The sequence below is a fragment of the Rhamphochromis sp. 'chilingali' genome, assembly GCF_963969265.1.
Source record: "Rhamphochromis sp. 'chilingali' genome assembly, chromosome: 9".
Taxonomy (NCBI): Eukaryota; Metazoa; Chordata; class Actinopteri; order Cichliformes; family Cichlidae; genus Rhamphochromis; species Rhamphochromis sp. 'chilingali'.
Window position 1 is genome coordinate 33,846,367 of NC_137936.1, and position 24,206 is coordinate 33,870,572.

At 39.6% G+C, this 24,206-nt stretch overlaps 1 protein-coding gene across 3 annotated transcripts in view; it reads right to left on the minus strand.

The window, feature by feature from the left end:
- The window catches only part of asic1b (acid-sensing (proton-gated) ion channel 1b), a 213,838-nt gene that overhangs the window by 7,875 nt on the left and 181,757 nt on the right, over positions 1–24,206 (minus strand). For all 3 annotated transcript variants that reach the window (XM_080891995.1, XM_080891993.1, XM_080891994.1), the window contains 4 exons: positions 17,325–17,452; positions 2,870–3,020; positions 1,794–1,850; positions 1,091–1,244 (listed from right to left, as the gene is read on the minus strand). In XM_080891995.1, the coding sequence (XP_080748121.1) occupies positions 1,091–1,244; positions 1,794–1,850; positions 2,870–3,020; positions 17,325–17,452 (490 nt within the window). The remainder of the gene's footprint in view (positions 1–1,090; positions 1,245–1,793; positions 1,851–2,869; positions 3,021–17,324; positions 17,453–24,206) is intronic.

The window sequence follows — 24,206 nt, forward strand, 5'->3', positions numbered from 1 at the left end:
AATAGCTCACTTAGGATCAGAATGAACAACATGAGAATACGGAGCCTCGTATCAATGGTTCAAGATGCTGGTGATGTAACAGTGTGTGGGGTATTTTCTTGCCACACGGGGCCCATTAGTGCCAAGTGAGCATCATTAGTTGACCGTGTCCAACCCTTTATCAGCACATTGTGTGCATCTTCTGATGGCTGCTTCCAGCAGAATAATGTGCAATGTTAAATTATTCTAAACTGTTTTTTGAACATGACAGTGAGTTCACTGTACTCAAATGGCCTCCACAGTCACCAGATCCCAATCCAATCGAGCACCTGATCTGGTGGAAACAGCCGTCCCCATCAAAGTCATTTCATTGCTACGCTTCTTTCTGGAGGTGTGTGCATTTGGAACTTCAAACTCAGGGCAAATACACTTCTGTGTCAACCAAAAGCCCATACAACACTTCTCAGTGGAAGAGCTCGAGTCAACTGTAAGTTAATGGGAACTTAACATTTGACGTAAACTACCTGAATTATTGAGCATGCCATTGGCACCTGTTTATAATTCATTTAACAGACATGAGTTTTTTGGGGGGCCAAGCTAACGCAGCTGCCACTTACCACCTGCCCCTTCTCTAATTTTTTTCGGGGGTGAGTTGATAACTGCTGCTACAACATTTTTGTAGTGTTTAAGTAGAGAATAGAAAATAAATAACTAGAAATGTAAAGTACTATCTATAACTAAATACATCTCTTATTTGCTGCAAGACATAAAAAAATATTCATGATAATGAGAAAATGACAGGAGCTGATGAATTGTGTCTACAGAATGCACTGCATGATGACAGTTTAACACACTGTGTAATATGATGAGTGATAATGACATTATAACTGCGCTAAAAATAAAATATAACAATGTTTAGCTTCTAAAATACACTGAAAAGACAAGATGAATGGCACTGATAACTTTAATTCATCGCTTCATTTATGTGAAGCTTCTTAGAGATTGGTTGCATCAAATAACATAAATGCGAAACACTGAATTAAAAGTGAAAATGCTCTGCAAACACAAACCCACCTTTGGTTATATAAAAGATTTTAAAAAATGTACTTACGCTATGTACTGCTCAGTTTTGTTATATTTCTTGGCAAGGTACTTGGCCGATGCTTTGCTGGGTATCTTGACAAAGGACAGCTCTTTACCATAACGTGTCAAGTTGCACGGCGTCTCACACACACAAAAGTCATTGTCTTTCTCGACAAGAAAGTCTGAAAAATGAAGTAGTCAGACAGAGCGAGAGAGAGAGAGAAGAAAGCCAGAGACAGAGATTTAAAGAGAGAAGACAAGGGGACAGACAGATTTATCGCCATCCCAGGATGACAAACAAAATATGAGTTGAATGAAAAGTGTCACAGGAATGTTGTGAAAAGATGCCGCGAGGAGCAACCCCACAGAAATACAAAAGATATAAGCCACATCAAGACAGAGTCAGAGAGACAGTAACAGCCAGAGGCCAACATGTGAGACACGAGAGATTGCAAGTCAGTAAGAAAACAAGCAACAGACATGAAAGGACTGAAAGGTATCAGTTGATGGAAAGACAGGGGAGTGTGAAAAGGAGAGCCTCAGTGGCAGGCTTGAGGTTTACTCTTTGAGAATGGCTACTATCAGGCTGAAGGAACACTATTATCTGTTATCACCTCGGATCAGGAGTTCTGAACAGTGGGACATGCACACTGAAAAGTGCACATGCACACATACACACACGTGCATACACATACACATCATGCAAGCAGCATGCTGGTTTATCTCCTTACCCAAGGCAGGATCTGCACACTCCTTGTACTGCTCCGGGGTGCAGTATGGGGCATTTCCTAAGGATAGGCAAAAGAACACAATGTTCACAGTCTGACCAAAAATAAGGGGCGAGCAAGGGAAAAGGGGGTTTCGAGGAAGCACAAAAGGCAACGAGTCCAAGACTTATAATTAATGTTGTCTCAGAATTACTGCTGCCCTTATCACACCTGGATTTTTGCCATAAATTTTCAGCTCATCTTGTAATTGATTTCATTAACTTTTGCTGACTCTCATCACCACTTTCGGTCACCCCTTTCCCCATCCTTCTCTTTTTGGCAGTTGATCCATCTTTGTCAGTTTGTCAGGACAACACAAGGTAAGAAATGTCATTGCTGTAGAGGACATTATTACCCTGCTACAATTATTCACTGCTTTTTGGTCCAGAGATCGGAAAGATGAATAGCTGAAGAAGATGGGGAGGTTCCCTCTAGACTTCCAGTAATCAACTGAACAATCACTATAAGATAGAGACTAATCCTGATTATCACACAGGCAGATTGGCAGGCTGTCTATATGCAAACACGGGTCTCTCGCTGATTGAAGAGAGGCATTAACAATAATTGGACAGGTAAGTGAGGGTTAACGGAGGCCAAAAGCAAACGTTTCCTCAGTGCCAAACTCCTTTTCAATTTGCCATCAGAGATGCCACACAGTGATTAAGTGTAGGAGGTAGACAGCAAATGCCAGCTGTAATCACTGTGCAAACAAAATGAAAACAGTTGAGTTTTCCGATCCACTGGAGTGTGAAAATATCTGATTTTCAGCGTTTGCTGGAAAAAGTGTTTTGCTCCTCAAAAATCATTTTTGTCACTGCAGCATCAAACGAAAGTGTTTCCTGTGAGATTAGAATAACAGACTCTCGAGCACTTCACATCTTTATAAGTAGATATAGATATATTGATATCCAACTCAATTCAATTCAGTTTTATTTATAAAGTGCCAAATCACAACAACAGTTGCCTCACGTCGCTTTATATTGTAAGGTAAAGACCCTACAATAATGCGAAAGCAGTAAGGTGCCCCCTCTGGTTCTTACCGGGCATATGAACCATCCTACAGTTACAGTTATCCACCAAGTATCGTGTTTCACAGTCGATCCTGCAGGCCGTGATGCTGTAACTGCTGAAAAAGTCAGAATCCATCGGTGTGGATTTGCAGTCGCCCCATGGTGGAGGCAGGTATGTCAGCTGAAAGAGAGGCACAAACACGTCACACATGGCGATTGCTATCTGCTGAACATCCCCAGAGACTTATCAATACCTTGACCATATTTGAAGTAAAAAAAATTCACAATGCGAATGTGACCTGTTTTTTATAAAAATAATAAAACTCACAGTTTATGTTCATGGAAGTGGCAACAGAGTAAAAAGTAAACAAAAAGAACAACTACGCAGTCATTTGCAATTTCATCATATGCACGTTATTGCACGCTTATCCTCAATGCAGTTTTTCATGCCATATTTTCTCTCAATATGCTAAACTTGTTACTCTGTCGATATGAAAGGTCTTTACACACTGCATTTGGAACAGAATGTGAATCTTGTTCTTACTCCAGATTCGTGGACATGTGAGTTGTGGTTATTGAGCGTAGGAGCATTAATCCTACGCTTCTCCTATTCCTAGTCTCCCTCTGTGTTTTCATTGTGCTGCCCACTCTTCATGCAGGAACTGAATAGTATCAGCTGTTTAGTAGAGCTGATATGTCGTAAGAGTTTCACTCTAAGCAGCGTTGCTGCAGAACCAAATACCATATGCCCAGTATTTGAATCCACAAATGTTAGCTATGTCGCCTCTCAGCAGTCTGTGCAGTAAAACATGCAATCCGGTGGATTCGTGCAGTGGAGGAACCCAAAGAGAGACGCTGTCACCAGACTTATTAGACTTTGCATTTCTTTGAACATCTGCACAGCAGTGCTGGATATGTAATTCTATAGTATTAATATACAAGTATTTACATCTTTAAATAATTAAAAACTGCAGAAGCCACTCACAGATCATACTGTTATACAGTGAAGTGAATGTGGTGCATTCATAAACACATCTGTATTTGAAATACTTTTTTGCAGATATGCATATATTTTAATTAAATTTAATTTATGTGAGTAAACACAATAATCAAACTAAAGTAATTTTCTTGTATATAGGTTTTCAGAAAAAGTAAAAAAAAAAGAGCACATCAGAATTTTATTAAGTCCAATTTGGTGCATTAATATAGATGGATTTATGCAAATAACAGTCACAAACCCAGAGGTATTTAGTTTGCCATAAAATTAACAGTTAATACGGTTAATAAAAGTTGCTTATTAGTTTTTCAGTGCTTCAACCGAATCTTCCAAATACACCATATGTTAGAAACTAATTTCATGCCAGTTTGCATGCATCTGCCAGCTACAGGTCCTGTTGTCTTCTCTACAGGGGGGTTTAAAGTAGTTAAGTGCATACTTATCATGATGTACCAGGGCTTGGGGAACGAGCATGTCGAGGAAGTTGAAAATTTGTCTTTGGCAAAAATGGGCTGCCAGCACAACTACACAACAACATGAGAGCTTACTCATGAAATTGGACATAATTGGAATGGCTGACATCAAAGAGCAAGAGGAGGCAAGAGTAAACTTGAAGGAGAGATGAACTATGACACTCTCCTTATCCCAGTGAACAAAGGAACCACTGTGAGAAAAAGGAACCAAAGGCATATACAGACAGCACAATGATAAAATTTTGCAGATGCCTGCATGCACTGAACAAAAAAATATAAGATATCACCAAACCAAAACCAACCCATCCCCCAAATGTGGCTTTCTGGACAAAATTATGGAGACATGGGGTATTCATATTAATGGGCATCTAAACGCCAAAACTTTATTTGATTTAAATTTGGAAGATCTGTCTTCAAGATCATGTTCTTGTACACCTCTGTACCCATTGTACACATCTTCAGTGCTGAAAGAGTACAGCACAGACTTCACACTGTAGCAGTCCTATCATGTCCTGTAGTAGCTATGCTTCTGCACTGTGCACTTGATCTTCTGTGCACTTGATCTTCTCCAGTGTGTCAAAACAGAAATCCTTCAACTTGATTTTCATTGTCTGCAGGTGGATGAAGACAGAGCAAGGCAAATCTGGTAAACAGGGGCAGGGTAGGTGTTGAACAAAGATGTCGTTGCCGTGGCCACAAGACTCCTGTGTTTTCAGTATGCTCTGAGGTTGTTTCTCATGAATGTCATTCTTACATGCTTACTTCTGTACTTCTACTGTAAATTCTATACAGCAGAAGTAGCAGTATATTTTGACTATCTTACAGCTGGGCACAAATTTTCAGTAGATAATCACATGAATGTTGAAAAAATTCCTGTCACAATCCTTCACACAAACTTTGTCTCAGTTATAAACAGAAGTTGATATTTGCGCTTTTCTTTCATGGTGCAACTGCAGAGTTTATAGTATAAGCAGTTTGACTTTTTTTTCCTCTTCTCAGTCCCCTCACCACTCAACCAGCTGCGATAGATAACTTGCTGATAGTTGCAGTTTTCTCTCTAATAATGTAGGGTGCTTGCCTTATGATATAAAGCGCCTTGAGGTGACTGCTCTGGTGAACTGGCGCTATATAAATAAAATGATCTATCTTCTAAAAATATGGGGAACGCATGCACAGACGCTTTAGTCAAAATTGGAGATTAGACAGCTGACTGGAAGTTGATAGATGTTGCCGCTGTCTGTTGCGGTTATGAAACAAACTCAAAAGCAGACTTTCATAAACAGCTGGGAGCAAAACACCAACTCAAGCCGCAGCTAACATTTCGTCAGAACTTACATTACATACATTATTGCCGAGTTTTATAAGCCTGACATATATCAGAGTCTATTTTTACTATGGTATGGGCTTTAACATAAAGTTAAATTTATAACTTTTATAACTATTTTTTTCTAACATTTTAATTTGTAACTGTGTAACTGATTTGTAAAAGTGGGGGAACTAACGACATTGGGACTGGGTCTTTTGCGCTTAGTTACTGTAGTGGCTATCTTTGTTTCTTCTTGGAGTTCTCTATTTCTCTTATATCTAAAATAAGAGTCTGGATGGACAAGAGGCTGTTTTACGCGTCGGTTTGTGCAACAACGACGGTAAAACCATCGTGTCGCTCCGCCATTCGCTTACTTTATTTCTCACAAACCTTTCACAACAAAAGCACCATATCCTTTTCAGGCTTTTCAAAATAAAACATGTAATAACTATAAATGGCGCTAACATTCCGGCCCCTAATTGTTACTGCTAAGGCATAACAATTACATATTAACACAATAAAGCGTCATTTAATATCAACACTCATAATCTAACTGGCTTAACCAAACATTATATGAAACATAAGTCATATGTGTTGAACATATATCTGTTACACATGAGGCTGATATTCAAACTGTTGCCTCCATTTCAAGCAACAAACATAACTTGTCGATAGGCCTCTCCAAAACGCTAGTTTTGGTTTTGACAAACACACGTCTGACAAGTCCATGTGAGTCTGGAACTGTTCTCTCAACCTTTCCCATTAACCAGGAACTTCTTGGTGCACTGTCATCAACTATGAGAACAACATCTCCTGGTCTCAGATTTCTCCTAGTCACTAACCACTTCTGTCTTTCTTGTAGAAGCGGCAAATACTCTTTAGTCCAACGCTTCCAAAAAATGTCTGACAGGTACTGCACCTGTCTCCACCTTTTTTTTGCATACAAGTCCTCTCTTTGAAACAATCCAGGTGGCAGTACTGGCTGCCCTTTAAGAAGAAGTAGATGATTAGGTGTAAGTGCGTCTAAATCATTGGGGTCATTAGACGCTCTTGTTATTGGCCTGCCGTTGACAATTGCTTCAACTTCACATAGCAATGTCCGCAAGCATTCATCATCCAGAGGTTGCTGCTTTAGGATCTGGTTAAGAATTCTTCTAACTGAGCGAATTTGTCTCTCCCAGATTCCTCCAAAATGTGACCCTGCTGGGGGGTTAAATATCCAGGTGATGCCCTTTTGCATGAGCATTTCTGAGATTTTTGAATGATTCCATCCCTTGATTGCTTCACGCATTTCCCTTTCTGCACCCACAAGGTTAGTGCCATTGTCTGATCTCATGACAGACACTTGACCTCGTCTTGCAATAAACCTCCTGAATGCATTTATGCAAGAATCAGTCTCAAGTGAGTGGGCAACTTCTATGTGTATTGCTCTAACAGCAAGACATGTAAACAATACACCATATCGCTTAACTCTGCTGCGCCCATGCTTGACCTCAAAAGGTCCAAAATAGTCTACGCCCACATTTGTGAATGGAGGTTTGTCAGGAATCAGGCGATCTTGTGGCAAGTTTGCCATTCTTTGTTCACCAGGTTTCGCAGATGTCCTTCTACATGTTACACACTTTGACAGGATCTTTCTTATTGCTGAATCTGCCTGTGGAATCCAGAATCTTTCTCTCAGCCTGGATAATATGTAATTCCTTCCTCCATGGCCTGTTTCTTGGTGAATGTGTCTCAGAATCAAAGTAGAAACATGATGACCTTTAGGGAGAATCACTTGATGCTTAACATCGGCTGGTAGTGCAGACTCATGCAACCTACCGCCAACCCTTAAAACTCCATCCTGGACAAAAGGATCCAGCTTCACAATGTGACTGCTCCTTTTAAGCTTGTCACCTTTTTGAAGACTTGCAATTTCTTCTGCGAAGCTTTGATTTTGACAAAACTTAACAATCTCAGTTTCTCCCTTTGCAACATCTGCAGTGGTAAGTGATACATGTTTTGAACTGCTGGATTTGACCTGCAACCTTTTCAAATTTCCTTTTAGTGCTGTCACAGCCACTTGCTTGTGACATGAGAAGCTTCCGATGCGCACTTAACCTGCCAAGCAGCTGCTTGAATGTAAGTATCCAGGAAACTGCCTTTTTTAGACGGTACCAGTCTGAATAGTGAGAGATCAGTTTGTTCACTGGATTTTCATGTAATTTTGTAACATCCACACTCATCACCTCTTTGACTTCGACATCATTTTTTGGTATTTCTTTAATGTCCGGTGGAATTGGCCAGTTTTTCTTATCTTTTGTCAAAAACTCTGGCCCAGCAATCCAGTTTGAACACTTCATGAATGTCTCTGTGTTCATTCCTCTTGAAGCGTGGTCAGCAGGGTTTAATTCAGAGTTTACATACATCCACTGACTTGGTTTTGTGTTGTCTCTAATAAGTGACACTCTATTTGCTACAAATGTCTTAAATCTGATGTTCTCGCTGGAAATGTACTTTAAAACAGTGCTACTGTCAGACCAAAACACAAATTCTTCTTGTGGCATTTGAAGCTCCTTTCTCATGAGCTTGTCCATTTTTACAGCAACTGCAGCTGCTGTCAACTCCAGACGTGGAATTGTTATCTGCTTCAGAGGAGACACTCTGGACTTGCCCATAATGAATGAGCAGTGAGTTTCTCTTTTCTGGTTTGTGATACGGAGGTAAGTAACGACTCCGTAACCTCTCTCACTGGCATCAGCGAAGTGGTGCAATTGTGTAGATATGACCACTCCAAATCCAGCAGGTTTCAAACACCTGTTGACGGTAAAGCCATGAAGTTTTGAAAGCTCTGAATGCCAAACTTGTGACCTTTGAGCCAGTTCAGCTGGGATTTCCTCATCCCATGAAATCTTCCTGCCACATAGCTCTCGCAGGATGATTTTTGCTGTCAGAATGACAGGAGACAAAAAACCCAATGGGTCATATATTGCACTTACAAATGAGAGGATGCCTCGCCTAGTCTTTGGCACAGGTTTTTCAGTTATCCTGATCTTGAATACATCTGTCTCTGTGCACCAGTTCACTCCTAGGACTCTTTCCTCTGGTAGTGCATCATGTCTCAAATCCAAATCTTTCATCTCTTTTGCTCTTTCCTTTTCAGGAATGGAAGCAAGGACAACTCTGCTGTTGCTCATCCACTTTGTTAAGTGAAATCCTCCACTCTCACACAATGCAGTCAGGTCCCTGACCATAGTACATGCCTCTGTTTCATCTGAAACTGACAGAAGACAATCATCTACATAAAAGTTGTTCAGAACAGCATTAACTGCTGCTAGTGGCATTTTTTCTTTAGCATCTTCTGCTGCCTTTTTTAGTGCATAGTTTGCACAGCTTGGGGAGGATGTTGCCCCAAACAAGTGCACCATCATTTTGTATTCTTGCAGAGGTTCATTCAAGTTCCCATTTGGCCACCAGAGAAAACGCAAAAGATCACTGTCCTCTGGAGGTACTCGCACCTGGTGATACATAGCTTCTATGTCTGACATCAAGGCAATGTGATCCCACCTAAACCTTGTTAGTACTCCAATCAGTGTGTTCGTTAGGTCTGGCCCTTGCAAGAGTTCTTCGTTCAGTGATTTCCCTTGAAAGGATGCTGCACAGTCAAAAACTACACGGTTTTCTTTTCTGAGGGTGGTACATCCCATGGTGTGGTATGTACCAAACTCTCTCATTTTCAGGGGTAGTCTTTGTGTTTGGTACCTGAACTGCGTAGCCTTTATTCAGCAAGTCAGACATGAAGCTCTGATACTCCTTGTGAAACTCTGTGTTTCTGATTAATTTTCTTTTCAGATTCTCTGCCCTCTGCATTACTGCACTGCGGTTGTTTGGCATTTTGACAGCTTTGTTTCTCAAAGGAAGACCTATGCTATAATGACCATTAATCCTTTCAGCTGTGCCATTGACAGAATCCATAAACATGATGTCTTCTCGTGACATTTCCTGTTTTTCCTCAGAAGCTTTCTCTGGAAAATCATAGTTGAGCTGTTGCATCAAAAGATTCTCAACATTAGTGACAGAGATGCGATTTACTGAAACACTCAGCTCTCTGTCAGAAGGAGTAGAGCAAGAATCTCTCTTGAGAGGGCCATTGATAACCCAACCCAGGACTGTTAGAACAGCATATGGACCGTTATCGTTACTATGAATAATCTCCCATGGTTCCATAGCCTTGTGCACATCACATCCTATCAAAAGTCCAATGTCTGCGTCTGAATGTGGGAACTTGATTTGCCGAAGATGTGGCGACCTTTTTAAATCATCCTGTGTAGGGATGTTCTCTCTAGACACTGGAATGTCTGCATGAGTGTAAATGTCAGGAAGATCTATATAGGTGTTCTCATTTAAACCACACACTTCTAATCCTGACAGGTGATAACTTGTCACCATCTTTTCTTGTCCCATTGTGCGAAGCATGAATTTTGTCTTCTTACCTTCTACACCCAGTTGTCTCATCAGTTTTTCTGAACAAAACGTGGCTTGGCTCCCATTGTCCATGAATGCATAAGTCTCAATCAACTTATTGCCTTTCTTCAACTTAACCCACACAGGAACGATCGATAACACATGAATGCCTTTTCCGGCCCCTGTGGCTCCACAAATTCTGCCTGAAGTGTGTGTTTCATCACTTGTTGTGGGAATGTCTGAGACATTTCTCTGGATGCAATCGTCTGCCTTACTGTCCTCCTCCTTTGTCCAATGAAGCATACTTGGATGTCTCTTAGAGCAGTACTCACACAATGATCTTTTCTTACAGTCCTTACTCAGATGACCTTGTGTCAGACATGCAAAGCGCAGACCCTTTGCTTTAAGGAACTCTAGTCTTTCTTTGTAAGGCTGGTTTCTGACCCTTTGACATTCTGCCAGTGTATGGAGTTTTTCACAGTATATGCATGGTTTCTGGAAGGCATTGCTAGTGTGACAAGAAGCACTTTTATTAATTTCAGGTGACCTTTCATTTGCAGCTTGTGTTACACTTGTAGCAAATGTGCTTCCCCTTTGCCTGGATGATCTAGTCATTCTCACATTTGCAGATGACTTTGCTTTGTCTTCAGCATCCTTAATGTCACCATACAAAGGATCTGCAGCTATTTTTGCTTGTCTGTTTATGAATCTAACCAGATCTGAGAACTTTGCTCTCCTTCCACTTGTTTCTTGAATGTCAAAAGCAGAGACTCCCCACATTTCTCTCATTTTGTATGGCAGTTTAGAGACAATAACTCTGAGGTTCGTGGGGATCTCCATCTCTTGCAGTTGACTGATGTCTTGCATTGCATTGTTACAACCAGTGAGAAACAGTGAATAGCTATGAAGAGCCTTTGCATCATCTGTTTTGATTTGTGGCCAATTGAATGCTCTGTTCATGTAGGCAGTTGCAATTTTCAGTTCATTACCATAATGACAAAACAGCAACTTCCTTGCCTCACTGTAGCCTTGTTGAGGATTCATGTGCTGACAACTTCTTACCAAATCTCTGGGCTCACCTCTGGTGAACTGTTCAAGGTAATATAACCTGTCACTGTCACTGTCAGTTTTGTCATGAATTGTATGGTCAAAGGCTCTTGTAAATGGTATGAACTCAAGTGGATCACCACTAAAGATGGGAATGTCTCTTTGAGGCAAATGTGACAGTCTATGTTGTTTGACTAACATCTCAGTGATATCATTTTGTTTCAACATGACTTCACATAGATTCATTGGAATAACACTGGCATCAGTTTGGTGCAAGTCATCTTCTTGTTTTACACTGTGACTGTTTACCTTTGAATGCCCATCATGTTCACCTTGTACCTTTGGCTCTTGGAAGCTAAAGTGCTTAACAGCTGATTCACACTGTTCCACATCATTTTTACAGCTGTCATATTCACAGTCCTCTAACACTTTTATTTTGGCTGTAGAAGCAGCAATAGCTGTCTCGATCTCAAGCTGTTCTCTTCTTGCTTTTAACTTACATTCTTCAATGTCCAAGGCTTGTCTCTGTTTCAAGGATGCGGCTCGTGCGAGCAGAGCAGCGCGCTCTGCTTCTTCTTTCTGCCGTACAGATGATACCGAAGAAGCTCTGGACGATCTTGATGAGCGGCTACTGACTGAGCTTCTTCCAATGCTGGTACCTGATTTCTTTGCAGTTAGTCTAGCAGTCACTGACACGCTGTCATCTGGGCTCACGTCGTCGTGATGCTGATGTCTTGTTACGATGATCCATTTCTCAACTTCAGTCATAAACGCACTGAACTGCTCCTTTTTTGGGTTGAACCAGAGCATCTGGTCCACATTCCTTTCATCTTCTGGCAACAGCGACAGTACATCATCATTTGCCCGTAAGAATTCTTCATGCAGCTTTGAAAAGTTACTTAAATGTTCATCAACAATGTCAAGGCTTTCATTCTCTTTCATCAGTCCGCTAATTTTATTCATTTTTGAAGTTAATTGTGACAGCTTGGACCTTCTTGCGTTTATGTGCCTGCCGAGCTGTTCTTCCAAACCTCTTTCGGTGTACCTTTGCGCCCTCTTATGGCCGGTCCCGCTACTGCAGCTCTGTGCCCTAGGCCTGCAACCTTGCGGGTCTTTATCTGCCATCTCTGCTCCTTTTACACAACTTCTTATTCAACAAGTGTTCATGAAACAAAATGGTCTATGACACAAAGCTGAGGCTTTCGTAGTTAGTGCCATCTTCTTAAGACCAAAAACACTGTCACTGACTTATTTGTAAGAAGTTGTGAATCGCAATTGTTCAGTTTTGACACGACTTGTAGCTTAGCAGCATATCATAGTCCAAAATTTTATCCATGAAAGCTTATTTCTTCTTTTCTTAGATTCTTCATGCATACAGCTCTGTGCACTTAACTGACTTGCTGTATCAAACTTTGCACGATCTCATAGCGATGCAGTCGTCTTGCTCGGGAGCATGATGGTTTTACTTAATGTAGTGGCTATCTTTGTTTCTTCTTGGAGTTCTCTATTTCTCTTATATCTAAAATAAGAGTCTGGATGGACAAGAGGCTGTTTTACGTGTCGGTTTGTGCAACAACGACGGTAAAACCATCGTGTCGCTCCGCCATTCGCTTACTTTATTTCTCACAAACCTTTCACAACAAAAGCACCATATCCTTTTCAGGCTTTTCAAAATAAAACATGTAATAACTATAAATGGCGCTAACAGTTACGTTTACGGACCTTTTGTTTGTTTTCACTATCCACTTCGCTCAATTTCTTATGTTCTTAAATGAACCGTGTAATTAAGGAGACTGGTGATGAAATGTTGAAAACGCCTGATGCTGAGCTGCTGCCTTATTTGCAGAGACAGCCTATATGTTTGTATGCAAGGTGGTAGGCAAGAGAGACAGAGACTGAAAGCAGGTGTCTCATACAAAAACCTTCATCTTTCTATGACACTAAAGTTTCAGGCATTCTTCAAAAAAAAGAAAACAATCATACCTTGTAGTGAGTTGAGCGACTCATAGAGATAAAGGGAAGAGGTGGATAGTGAAAGTCTTATGTGTGCCTATATCAGAAGAGCACGCATTCAGGCTTGTGCTGAATTGATACGCCAATCTTGTTGGACTTAGAAAGAGCTTTGCCACGGCTTATGTGGGAAAGTGACCAAGGTGTGCATTCTAAAATGAAGCTGACAATTTCAGATGTCTTCAGATTGCTGAAAAGGAGTGAATGTCTGAAAGGGCTATAGAAAGTAGAAGACAACTGAAAAATGATCAGCAGAGCGTGTCGGTCAACATATTCAGGAGACTAATAAATAGACTAAAAAAGATCTAATCATGGTCTCTGCTCCCCAGGAGTAACGGAAATAATTCAGTTACAAAAAATAACTGAGATAATAATTGAAATGTTAAATGAAAAATTACTTAAAACCAAGCATAAATGAATCCTGTGCACATTTGAGTTAGCTTTAGACTACTGTTTATGTAGACAAAATAAACTAAATTCCCTCCGGAGGAATGCATTTTGTAATTTGCATGTTATATCACAACATTTGCCGTACTCATTTACATTTCATCTGCCTTAACTAACAGAAGAGAAAAATGTGATGCGTTAAATGAGGTAGGAAACTAGGAAAAAGAAGGCAGTATGTGTTTCTGTCTCATCAGTTCAATCAGTGCATCACTGAGTGCTCACATGGCAATAAATTAAAGGCCACTGTTGTGATTTAGGGACCAGCAGCTAACAATCTGTAGTGGGGGGGGCACGAGGCAGCCACGGGTATCACAAACTGGAGTTGGTTACTAATAACACCAGGAGATGTTCAGCATGCACATACAATAGTCATAAGTAGTCACATACAGTGCAGTGCACTCAAGTAAAATAGACAGCGCGAACAAAAACCTAACCTAATCAGGAGAATATAATCATTCTTCTGATTATTTTAACATCAAGGGTACTTCGCAAAGTCAAGCTAAACTTAAAAACCATCAGAGCATAATAAAATGTGATAATCGATAATGGGCGTATCTGCATTTATTCACAGTCACGTGGATTACATCCCTTAAAGGAGTTCTTTAACTTGAAAATGGGTCTTTTATGTACATTGGTCTGCTATTTTGATTTCCCTGCATTTTCAAAAGCTCTTTTCAGACTTCTCAAACCACTCTGTGGCAACATTATTTCCCTTTGGTTAAACTCAGCAAAAGCTGCTGTAAGTGTGGACAAAAGTAAATCTGGCGTAAAAGATTTCAGGATATTTTCGTGTGCTGAGCAAACCTCGAAGTGGAAAACAAATCACGAGAGAAAGAGGTACAAAGCAGGGGTGACTGTGGACAGAAAAGGAGGCGCATGGAGAAATGCTGGGAGAATTATTTTGTATTTTTTTTTACTTTGCATGTAAAGTAGAAGGATATTGCAGATTATTCTGTTGCCAGATCACGGTGAGTGACAGCTTGGCTGGCTGAAAAGTCCCCAACAGCTTTACACTACAGGACTGCTGAAACAGGAAGATGAATGAATGGGAGCAAACTGCATTAGATTAATGAAGACTGAGCCTGCCAGACAATGGGATAAATAAATAGAGACTGAAAGAGGGGAGAAAGGGGGAATGGAGAGATTGTAGAATCATATTAAAGAGAGGAGAATTGTATTAAAGGAATTGTAATGACTGTTGGCGAGGAAAAAAGTAATGGAGCTAGTGGGGAAATAGAGAAAAACAAAGAAGGACACTCTCCTGCAGACGCGACGTTCACAGCATGCAAAATCCTGCTGCAGCCTGCCGACACTGGGACGCACTTAGTAGTAGTGTGGATGTGGAAGGACCGAGATCAAATCTTCTTTCTCTCTCCATTTATTTTGCATGGTTCTGAACCATATTAGGGCCCAGACTATGTGATTTGTCTGACTGCATGCTTGCCATTGCACCCACAGAATTATTCACAGTTCAGAGGAATAACCTACATACACTTCATTTCACTCAACAAAACCGACTTCGACAAGCTGGGGGAAGTTTGTGTTCCTTAATATGTGTTAAGGCCCCGTGTGGGTAACTATTAGGACTGCGTGGAAAATCCAAGCCTTCCAAGAAGTGCACAGACTTGAACAGCCTGCTCAGGGCAGATCTTTCTGGCTAACAAATCAGCATTTCAAACTCCACCATATTAATGATGGAAAAATAAAAAGTAAGCATTCTTTGCTGATGAGTTTGTGGGAAACTTTGATCTGAAACATTCCCAGAAATGTTTTTTAATGTTCTTAAAAAACATTTAAAAAAGAGAATAGCAGTTTTCCTCCAGCACAGCATAGTGCTGACAGTGCATTGCTTACCTTGTGGGTCTTGTCATTTCAAATCCCTGTGGTCTGACAAAAACCTTGAGCAATACCAGAGCCATTTCCACTTCCCTGGATGCCTCAGTCACTGAGCCATGTGTGCAGTCTAACTTGGTGTCTGTTTTAATTTCTGTTCTTCCCAACAATCTAAATACTAGCAAGTTTTCAGTTCACAGAGTCTGAAATTCATTCATTTTAACCTCCCTCATTTGAAATTTAAGGTGTGAGTACAAGCTATTCAGTTCGTACTCACACCTTAAATTTCAAATGACTGACTGTCAGCAGGAAGTTCAGCAAAGCTATCAGTCTCACGAGTGACGAGGCAGACAAGGGCAGAGCCATCAGCAGTGCCTGAGAAGCTGCTGAAAGATCCTCCTGATGGTTTTGAATCAAAGAGAGTGAGCAGTAAAGTGCGAGTGCTACTGGGATGTGGGCCAGGGCTTGATCAACCCTAAAGGAGTAACCAGGGCAATGCAGGGATGTCTGATGTGGAAAGACATTAAACATCTTCAGTGACTAAAGACACAGTACTGATGATGTGGGCCAGCATGCAAAATCCCATTACACTAGATAAGTTGATTTCATGCTGACTAAGACACTTACACCACCTCCTCTTTGGAGGCACCATAAGCCCAAGCAATTGTATAAATACTGATTACCCCAATTTTACACATCTAAAGCCCTTTTTTCAGTGATATGCAAGACTTGCAGCTCCCATCAGTCTGCTGAAGTGACATGGGTTAGTTTTAATGTTGGTGCTCTAATAGCTGCATTTGCAGAAACCCAAGCCAGTGACGAGAGAGTCACACATTACGAGTGTGGTATTTTTGATAACTGCAAAAGATTTCTTGCACCTGTGTCAGTGAGCATTGACTCTAGTGATGAGTAACTACACTTTGGAACATTTACTTCCCTCTTCCACTGCCACTAGGAGCAGGGTCTCTCTCCCTGTCACACTCTGTGTCTGTATGTTTGTGCCGCTGAGACAGCATCTCTTGCTTAAAGGCTGCAAGAGAGATCTGTCATCTGATGTAGAACTACTGAAGACACATTAAAAAGATTGTAAAAATATTGTAAAGCTTATTAGAAAGCTAAAATGCAGAAAGAGTCATTAAGATAAATTATTATTACGCACATGCTATTTCTATTTAGGGCATTTGTCAGTGAGCAGAGCAACTCAAGAAGACACTGGAAAGACCTATGCAGACATAATATACTACTGTAATTTTATGCAGTTGAAATATAAGCCATGCTGAAAATGATATGAAAATGTCACAAAGTCCTAATAATAAGGGCACAGCAACCTTTATTGAATTGAAATTTTATTTTCGTTTTAACTTAGTCATAAAAGCTCAAAAGTCAAGATCCTGTCAGATGAATGGAACGGAGTGTATGTGTGAAAGGGCATTGTTTTCTGGAAAACGTGTGAAAACATAAATTTGCTTACGTTATGTCAGGACTGAAAAGTGAAGTTTGACAATAAAATATGTCTGAGGCTGTTAGAAATAGGTGACCTCAGTCCTCTGCTACTCATTTCTGCCTCAAGGCCACATTCTGGTAGAAAGCACCTGAATCTCATCATGAGAGCTTCAAGCTGCATTGTGGGTAATAAAGGCACCATGTTTCATGCTATATGAATGAAGTTCTAAATCATAGAAGTACTCTTTGCAGGGAGACTAGCAGCCTTTCCTGTAGGAGTAATTACTACTCTAAATTATTCAGGGATTTGAAAAGCAGAGTAATGTTTTCATCATTTTGAAAGTGCAACAGATTATTTTTCGCAGATAATGCCTCTTTATAACTGCAACAAATTATCCTCCAACATCTTGTTGACAAAACACGCTGCGATACAGTGTGTTATTGTAGTTTCAGCGTTCCACTTGTGCCATCTTTCCAAGGACGTACCCGTTGTTCCTGACAGGAGACAAACGTCTGAAACCCCGGCGCCACTCCGAAGCCCAGCTGGTCTATGAACGGCGGCTCATCTTGGGTGTGGATCTGAACTTTGATCCCTGCTTCAAACGATGTCTCATCTGTTGATAACAGAGATTACGACATTTACAATGAGGATGATGATTTGTATGCACAGACTGGCCTGCATGATCAAACCAGCAGCAATTGTTACTAATCAGATGGAGACAAAGCTCAGCTAACGAGTAAAAAAAAAAAAGATGCTGAAAGTTAAAACAAAATGAGAAACGTAAAATTGTAGTCTCAGCTGAGCAGGAAAGAACTATCCCAGTGGAGTTATTAATTTGTAATTGCCATGATTTTCCATGGATGACAAATGCATTGTGGACTTTTAGGAGTTAATAATTGGAATGAGAAGTGACAGGATAAAGAAGGTGGACTTCCCAAATAGACCAGCTGATAACAATACACGCCCCGCAGGAGTCTTATGCACTACAAGGGCATACGAGAGTGAATGCATAAAATTAATAAATAATTGATGATGAGGATAAAACGAAAATCAATATAGCTGACAGCTTGTCTTGCTATAGCACTCTGCTGTATAGATTTTAAATGAACCAGATGGGCCTCTTTGATACTGAGATCAGGGAAACCTCACAGCGAGGTGGTGATTCAAACCTATACTTGTGCAAACATACTTTTGCAGAACCCTGGACCTGCTTATCGTGGCGATGGCAGGTTGGATTCAAGAGGTTTAGCTTCTTTGAGCGCCGGCTCGGGGATAAAGTAGGATGTCTGTTTCCTGCCGCCTTTTCTTTCCAGTTGTCACTTGCTATAATCGTCTAAGTGCTAGGCTTTCTCACTATTTTCAATTAAAGTGCTCTGAAATGTGGCTTGAATTGGCAAGAGAGCTTCGAAAAAGAGACACAGACTTTAACGGTTACACATTTCTTTTCTGATACACAAAGCCATTTTCTGCTGCTGCTGCAGCCTAGACGAATGCTTGAGGCTTAAAGCAGCATATATGTATATGTCATACCCAAGCTCCTGTTTGCATGAGTGCAAACAGGAGGACTTTAAGTAGTGGACATCTGTCTTCAGTACACAACTGAAGTAATAACAATTGGGTGAAAGTATGGAACAAAATGCGAGTATTATACGTTGCTTCATTATTGTTTCACTGCCTGTGCTTTCTTCTGAAATAATGCCAGGTATGTGATAATATGTCTCAGCACAGAAATCAATAACCAGGAGAGGCTCACAATAACCTTGTCAGTTTTTAGTATAAAAAAATATATGTGTGTTTTCACAGCTGCCACCAGACACATTTTCAAATTACTTCAATTTATTTAACTTTTTCCTTATTAAAGCATATTGTTGCTCCCATTTCCTCCCACAGTCTGAAGATATGCAGATATAGTGAAGGTTAAGCTCCTAATTACCTCCATCAAAGATTTGTTTGACTGCTTCTTTATTTTTCTGTTTTTTAGTAGAATTGCTTGAAAAATTATGGATGGACGTGCATGATGGATTTACTAGAAGTGGGACTTGGCCCAACTTAGGCGTGATCAACTTTAAGGGCTGATATTAATCCAGTTCTTGGTTAAATTATTTTTTTTTAGAAGGATTCTTTACCATTGCCAAATCTGATATTCTGCATCATATCTTCACAATTACATATCAAATTTCAATGGATCTGGGTCCAGAAATTTAATTTATGTATAACGTAGAGGCAATTTCAGCCCTGTTTGAGCTTTGCAGTCTGACTGCTCTTGTTTACCTAGAGGTGTTAATATGAGTGTTCATATAAATTATACAGACACGTTCATACACGTATATTATCTGTAGATTGATATTGTATCCTGGGAGTAACCTTTCTCTAATTTATGAATTCTAGCATATGCTTCACCCCCTGACACCCTGAAAATGACAACTAAAGCGGTCCACAAAAACTGCTGGACACTTAAAAATATCACAATTTCACTGCAACAATAATTTTTAAATGTCAGTGGAAACTGTGTTTTCTATTCCCATTTCTCAAGCAAATTAAAATCAAGAGAAAAGAGAATTGCTTTGCTAAGATTTCAGTTTCAGTGGTTTTGTATTTAGTTTGTCACCCTTGTCTGGACATAAATGCTAGTCACCAATTAACTGTAGTAACAAAATTCTCTCCATTTTTCAGCCAGAAAAGCTTTCAAGGCTGACATTTTTCTCCATGACATCCCATAGGTGCTCTATGGGATTTAGGTCAGAGCTCTGGAGGGCTTTTCTCCTCTGATTTTCCCCTAGGTAAAATTATTCCATTGGGTAGCTGGTCATGCTGAAAGATCCACTCCAGTCCTTTTTTAACAAAGAAAAAAAGAAGAAAAAAGTCAAAACAAACAAAAAAGAAAAAACAAAATGATTTTTAAGAAGGTTTCTTACGTTTGCATCCGTGTTCCCCTGTACGCCTGATACACCCTGATTTTATCAAAGCAAGTTCAACTACACCTGTAAAATAATACACTTACATCCACTTTATCTTTTGCGCATTTTCTTAAACTAGTTTAATCCTACCTGTCTTATTGTTCAGTCACTCGCCCGCTTTACTTTTACTCACTAATCCTACGGCCTGTGAACTCAGGTGTATCTGATGATTCTTTTTGATCTCTAAAGCTGCTGTTTCTTTGTTACATGGTTCGATCAGCTGCTACACATTCTCTCCTTCTGGTACATTCCCTTTTTGACAATATACCAACTGTGAAGATTGAGTTTGTGCTGCTCTGCTGGCGTTCTTTGTGCAGACGACACTTGACCCCTCCCGTTTCTCTCTCGTCTTTGCAGTGGACATGGGCCGCTAAGTTCAATAAATCAGAATTAGCTATTTCCACATTACTTAGGAGGCATGCTCATGGATTCGGATCTGATTTATTTATTTTAGTAAAGAACACTGGCTTTAAAGTTGTGGTAAACTGTTTGGTTCAAACACCAGTGTGTCTAACATTTTATGGAATAATCATATGAAAGACATGGAGGGTGTTGTAGCTTTAATATCCATAAACCTTTTGATGCCACTCCACACATAAATGACTGTTATCCATAATTCCCATGATTCTGGGAGGTTTTTCACTGGTAGTTAGACACTAGCTTTTGTTCAACTTATATTTATATATTTTTTATACAGTTTGCTCCATAATGTGTGGGACAAACATGGTTTTGCTTCTCACCACCGCAATAGATTGTAAATCAAACAATCAATATGTGATCGAAGTGCAGACTTTCAGGTTTTTTCAGGTGATTTTACAAAATATTTGGCTACAAATATATAGTAATTACAACCATTTCTATACACAGGTCCCCATTTTCAGAGGTTCAAATTTAATTGGCCAATTGACAAGGGAGCATCCAGGTGACGCCTTCTCCCATGCTATTATATGACAAATAAAGCAGACATAATATTTGACGTTCATTTAAAAGTGTTTAATTGTATGTTATAGCTTTTCACTGTAATTTTACTGTGATTTTAAAATATGAGGCCCAAAGAGGACATCATTAGACCAAAAAATGCAAATAAACCTAACAGTGAGAGACAACAAAAACTTTAACAGTGGCCAAATCCACAATCTGGTGCACTGTTAAATAGAATAAATGCTCTGACCAGCTCAACACCAAAAGGCCCGAAAGACCACAGAAGACAGCTAAAGTGCACAAATTATTTCCACTTTTAAGAAAAACAACTTCACGACATCTAATCAAGTCAAGAACACTTTTGCGTCAGCAGGTGTATCACTTCATGACGCCTTCATGAATAGAAATACAATATAAAAATGTGCAAACCACTGATTACACTCAAGATCAAGATTAGACTGCCAAAAAAAAGACATAAAGGAGCTTCGACAGCTCTGTAGAAGTGATGTCGAAGCTTCTACAGAAACTGTAGAAACTACAGTTAACTTGTACCAGAACCAGAAACAACTCATGATCCAAAGCATACCGCATCATCTGTCTAACGTGTTGGTATAACTTCCAGTGGAACCAGGCCACTAGTGTTTATTGACAATGTGACTTTTGATTGTAATAGCAGCACGAATTCTAAAGTGTACAGGGCTATACTTTCTGTTGAGGTTCAGCCAAATGCTGCAAAACTGATCAGACGGTGGTTCATGGTGCAAATGGATGACCCCAAGCAACCCAAGAGTTTCTTATAGTAAAGAAATGAGATACTGTTCAACGGTAAAGTCAGCCACCTGATCTCAACACAACAGAGCGTGCTTTTCCATTATTAAATACAAAACTGAATGAAGAAACAACAAGCACAAACAAGCAGCAACTGAATGTTATTTGCAGCAAAGGTCTGGTGGAGCAACTCAAGGGAGGAAACACAACATTTGGAGATGTCCATGAGTTCTACACTTCAGGCTGCAAACTTTCATCCAAATATTAACAAAGACTCTTTATATTTAAAATTGTAATGCGCTAATTTTGAACTGCTGAAGTATTAACATTAGGCATTGTGTATAAAAATCATTCTTGAACGGTTCATGCAAAATTTCTTTTCTCAAATAAAAGCATATAAAGTCAGCTGTGACGTTGTAACAAGGCAAAACCAGATACATTTCTTTGTCCCAAAAATTAACATCTTGATGTATTTGTTAATATTCATAATTTAGCTGTGTGAAAAAATCATGTGAATACTAATCATTATGCACAAACCCTTTGTTCATTCCATTGGTATAAAGTTGTAATTGTGAATAATCACCCATGCATTTCTCACAATAAATGTAATAGAGCTGTTGGTTCAATCTCTCATTCTTTTGTTTTAAGAAGTCTTGGGAAAGTTAATCCCACAGATCTTTCTTGCAGCAGAGAGCTCGACCTGTAGAAAACGCACAGTGGTATTATTGTTGACTGTATTCCACTTGGTTAGGGCCTGCTTTTGTGCATGCTGGGTTACTATTCAGTGCTTACTGGAGCACTTAATGGAATTGAGCCATCATATTTATGTTTCCTGTACTCTCCCTAGTCAAAATATCTGCCAAGATCTACTGGGCAGACCAGCACCTGGATTTTCCTCCACTGATGAATGTGTGTCTGAAATGAGAAGCCAAAATTGTAAAGCATTTTATTCGCTAAGGTAGAAAATCACTATGTACGTGAAGACGTTTTAGAGGTAAATTCTGCCTGTAATGCAGCTGTTCTGTCTTTTTCCTTCCGGTCCTGCATTGCTGAACACCTGAGAGGTGTATTTCTATTATGTAGAAACGCTCAAACACCCAGCAAATATGAAGTGAATAAAGAGCATATTTTAAACTATCAGCTGCACCTACTTATTATAATACCTATTTTGCCAAGCTTAAATCTTTTTTTGTTTATCAAGTAGAATGAAAGTATTGTTAGTGACCTATCTCACCTTATTATCTTCATTTAGTGGTTTGCAAGAGTGTCAAAAAAAATCTTAGCTTAACATTTTTATTTACAGCTGCGAGGTATTTCCCTGCAAAAGAAAAACTTTCTCTATAGTAAAGTCTGCAAGGTAACTACAGATGACTTTTTTTCAACCCCCAAATCTGCATTACAGGATGCACATCATATCACTCATCTTTACTTGTGTCTGTAAGTGTGAAATAGTAGATTTTAAGGAACATAAATCCTTTGCCCCGGTGTGTGTTGGGAAGCTTTCCCAAACACCTGCTCCTGTTACTTCATTGCCCAGGGCATTTTTTGCCTGCCTTGTTTGCTGTTTTTGTCAACAACAGTTAGCATAAAGGTCCCTCGGTCTTCCACAGCATTTGTTGACTATATTTCCCAACCAATATATTTAACTCTTAAAAAAACAAGCAAGCAGACAGCGTTAGATTCCTCACTGATTATTGATTTTGCCTACAACAAATTTTTGACCTCATTCTACATCTAACAAATGGGTATAACTCAATCAACTGCCAATTCATATCATTTGGAAATTAAGTTGAATTAAATTAAAAAATTAAATAATTACAAAAACAAAGAATTTGGATTACCAGCTAAACACTATGTTAAAAATAATGAAAGACTAACAGAATATTCCAAAGAATTAAAAGCATGTAGAGTGTATAATATTAAAGTGCATAATTATTACATCCTTTGATTTTCAGCACGCCTCTCGGAAAAGTCTTCAATTATTCAATAATCTTACATGAAAAGCATTTAATATTAATACAATTAAATCAGGACAGATCATGGCGTACTGCTCTAAGTTTCATGTTTAATAATTATCATGAGTATTGTGTTTCTGTGACCGCACTGGACTGTTCCTTTACGGTCGTTTCCCAGTGCCTATAAGATAATGATGCAAACACACAGCAGACTATGCTGGTGAATTAAAATCAGTTTTGCTTCACCTGAAGCAGCACTGAGGAGACGCAACTCTTCTGATGACGGCTCGACCCCGAATGGGAGAGCCCTCAGCCTTAATCGGTTATGTATAAGTCAAGTGCTTGTCTGATTCATGTGGGCTGACTATATGACTATTCATTCGGTTATATCACAATAAAACTTCCTGATCAGTATTCATCTGTCCTTATTCTGTATCTGGGAAACAGTGCGTCAATGCATTGCAGGTTCATCACTCATTATTAATCAAGATGTGTAAAACATTTCTAAAAGCGAATCAGAGGTTTTTGTTGTATGGATTTCTTAGATACACACCTGGATAAAATCCCTTTGCTAAATGTATTTTATTTGTCACAGTTACATATAGAAGACTTAGAGGGAATGCAATACAGCCTAGTCAAATCTTTACCTTAGAGGTTGGAAGAGAATCTCTGTGATAGTTATTTCCCCCCCTCTGGTGTTTCTCAGAGCACCGGCATTGAAAATAACTTTCTGTTTTCAGGTGATTCTGATGAATCTGTCTTTTTT